At 39.7% G+C, this 3063-nt stretch overlaps 1 protein-coding gene across 1 annotated transcript; it reads left to right on the plus strand.

The window, feature by feature from the left end:
- The first annotated feature begins 315 nt into the window (after positions 1-315).
- On the plus strand, positions 316-1750 carry LOC107573787 (lysophosphatidic acid receptor 4-like). The gene has a single exon (XM_016260232.1). It carries the CDS (start codon positions 470-472, stop codon positions 1529-1531), a length of 1062 nt encoding a protein of 353 aa, XP_016115718.1. The 5' UTR covers positions 316-469; the 3' UTR covers positions 1532-1750.
- The last annotated feature ends 1313 nt before the right edge of the window (positions 1751-3063 follow it).

The following is a 3063-nucleotide window of genomic DNA, read 5'->3' on the forward strand; positions in this document are numbered from 1 at the left end:
GATCAAAACCTTTCATCAAAGTTGTCCTAAAACCTAAAACCAAAATATGTTTGACTTTGGACAACTTTAATGAACTTTTTTTGATCCACTTCAAATGTTGACTGCTATATATGAGTGCAAACCCTGTCTCCCTCATCTCACATCTTCAGTTCACAGCTGATGAGCTGAATTGTGTGAGTTAGATTAGGGAGACAGTCTAAATGTGTAGTAGTGAGGGGTCTCCAGGACAGGTTTGTGAAGAACAGATCTAACTGATTTTCTTTCTGTTGTCCCCCATGCAGGAACCTACAGATTTGCCTATTGCTGTACCTAGACAAAGGTAGCTGGTTGTGCTTTCAAAGCAGAAGTTGTGATCATCTGATGAAGCTTTGTGAAACTGTGCAGAGATGATGGGAAAGACGGATCACGAAGAGCCAAGTGTTGGGAATTAACTGAAGACAGAAGTACAGCTTCCACCGCAAGTGCCATCATGGCCAGTCTTGTTCTTAACGAGACTGGGATGGAGAACTGTGGCATTGATGACTCCTTCAAGTACAACCTGTATGGTGTGGTGTACAGTGTTGCATTTGTTCTGGGACTGGTCACCAACTGTGCTTCACTCTTTGTCTTCTGCTGTCGCATTAAAATGCGTAACGAGACCACGCTTTTCATGACCAATCTAGCTTTATCAGACTTAGTGTTTGTGTTTACTCTTCCTTTCAAGATCTTTTATAACGTGAATCGCCACTGGCCATTCGGTGATACGTTGTGTAAGATCTCTGGAGGAGCCTTCATCACCAATATCTACGGCAGTATGCTGTTCCTGACATGCATCAGTGTGGATCGCTTCCTGGCTATCGTTTACCCCTTCCGTTCACTCTCCATCCGCAACCGTCGCAATGCTGGTATCGTGTGCGGTATCATCTGGCTGTTGATACTCGGTGGGGGCATGTCAGTCACATTCTTCTCTTCCACCAACCAGTCCAAAACTAGCACCACCTGCTTCGAGGGATTCTCCAAGAAAACATGGAAGACGTATTTGTCAAAGATCACCATCTTCATTGAAGTGGTGGGTTTCCTCATCCCATTGATGATCAATCTAGCCTGCTCTTCCATGGTGCTAAGGACTTTACGTAGACCTGCTACTCTGTGTCAGACTGGCACCAACAAGGAGCGTGTTCTGCGCATGATTGTAGTGCATTTGGCCATTTTTATTGTCTGCTTTGTACCTTACAATTCTGTTCTGTTTATCTATGCCATGGTGCGCATTAAAGCACTTGTGAGCTGCTGGGTGGAGAGGCTTGCACGAATCCTGTATCCCATAACACTTTGCATTGCTACCTTCAACTGCTGCTTTGACCCGGTAGTCTACTACTTTACCTCGGAGTCCTTTCAGAAATCACTGACTACTGGGAAGTGTCAGGCCATGCAGGAAAACATACTGCAGGGTGAAGGCCCTGTATCTAGCAAGGAGAATCCTGACACACACACAGCTGAGCTCCACATACTGACCAGCAATGGAAAAGATCAAGCCAGTGAGACCCAGTTCTGAAAGGAATACATAGTTCCAGGACTACAGTCAGAAGGATAACTATGAGATTCTAGTCTCAGGATGTAGCGTTAAATACAGTGACTGGAATTTGGACTCAGTGACACACATGCATGGAACATCTGTCTCTTCTATGATTCTTTTCTGTCCATTAGTTTGTGTTGACTACTTTTAGGTTTACAAAAGGCAGTTAGTGTTTACACAGGAGTCACTCATCATCACCGCATTTTATCAATGATTATTTCCATACCATTTGTATTTTTTATTGTATTGTATTTTTACCCAGTCAAAGCACCTTTTGAAAGTATTTCTCTCTCTCTCTCGAAAATGAATGTTAATATGACTTGTGTGAATCTGGAATGCATGTGTACAGTTCACTTTCCGAATCTAAAAAGTTTGGTTTTCTTTTTACTGAAAACAGTAACAGTAGCATTTAAATGATACATCTTAATTATACACTTACTTAATTATACATACTTAATACTATAGGCACAGAGGCAAAATTAGAACAGAGTTCCAAGCTCTTCCAAGCTTTATAATGGCATATTATAATAGAACAGAGCTGTTGGTTCAAGCTACAGAAGATGAGATTGATTAGCTGCAAAACTGATGAGATACATTGAAATCTGGTGAGGTCCTTGTTTTATTGTTGCCCAGTTTAAAGAGAATCTTGCCCGCAAGATTCTCTTTAAACTGCTGCTACGCTACTGACTGTAGCTGAAGACGGTTTACATTAATGTCCACTGTAGCACCCCTTGAGGCAATGCTGAGAATAAATTGCCTTGCACAATGTTGTTGAAATTGTGTAATAATTGTTTAAAGCATGTGAGCAAAATGTTGTATTCTGCATGAACTCTGTGGAATTTTGTGTAAATAAAGAGTAGGACATTGCAGTAATGGTTGTGCAGTCATTTTTATTTGTATAATGCTTTACACAATCTGTGATATTTCAAAGCTGATTTACATAAATGTGCCTAAACATGTTGAAGCCCACAATTAGCAAGCCACTACTGCATGACCATATTTCAGATCCCTTAATCCTAAACTTAACAACTATTAATAAGTAACAAATTAGGAGTTTATTGAGGCAAAAGATGCAGTTAATAGTTAGTTAATAGTGAGAATTGGTCCCCAAACTAAAGTGTGACCTAGAAATTTCTGAAAATGTACATTTAGCAACAGCATACTGTTTTAATAATAGCAGTAAGATTCTGTTTTGTACTGTGCATTATATTTTAATCGGGCATGGCATAACAGGAACATGGTGGGTATTCCAGAAGATATATTAACATATACAAACATTAACATGTAAATACAATAAATTAGTTCTTTGAAGTATGCTCTGTGTAGTATTATAATATCATTTTAAATATGGATTTTTTTTTTTTTTTTTACAAAAATGCATCAGTTCACTACAGGAGGCCTTTATCCCCCGCCCATGCCATTATAAAGCTTGGAAGAGCCAGAACTATTTTTAATATAACTCCAGTTGGATTCGTCTGAAAGAAGAAAGTCATATACACTTAGGATGCCTC

This window comes from Sinocyclocheilus grahami, unplaced genomic scaffold (genome assembly GCF_001515645.1).
Source record: "Sinocyclocheilus grahami isolate Dianchi unplaced genomic scaffold, SAMN03320097.WGS_v1.1 scaffold2035.1, whole genome shotgun sequence".
NCBI lineage: Eukaryota > Metazoa > Chordata > Actinopteri > Cypriniformes > Cyprinidae > Sinocyclocheilus > Sinocyclocheilus grahami.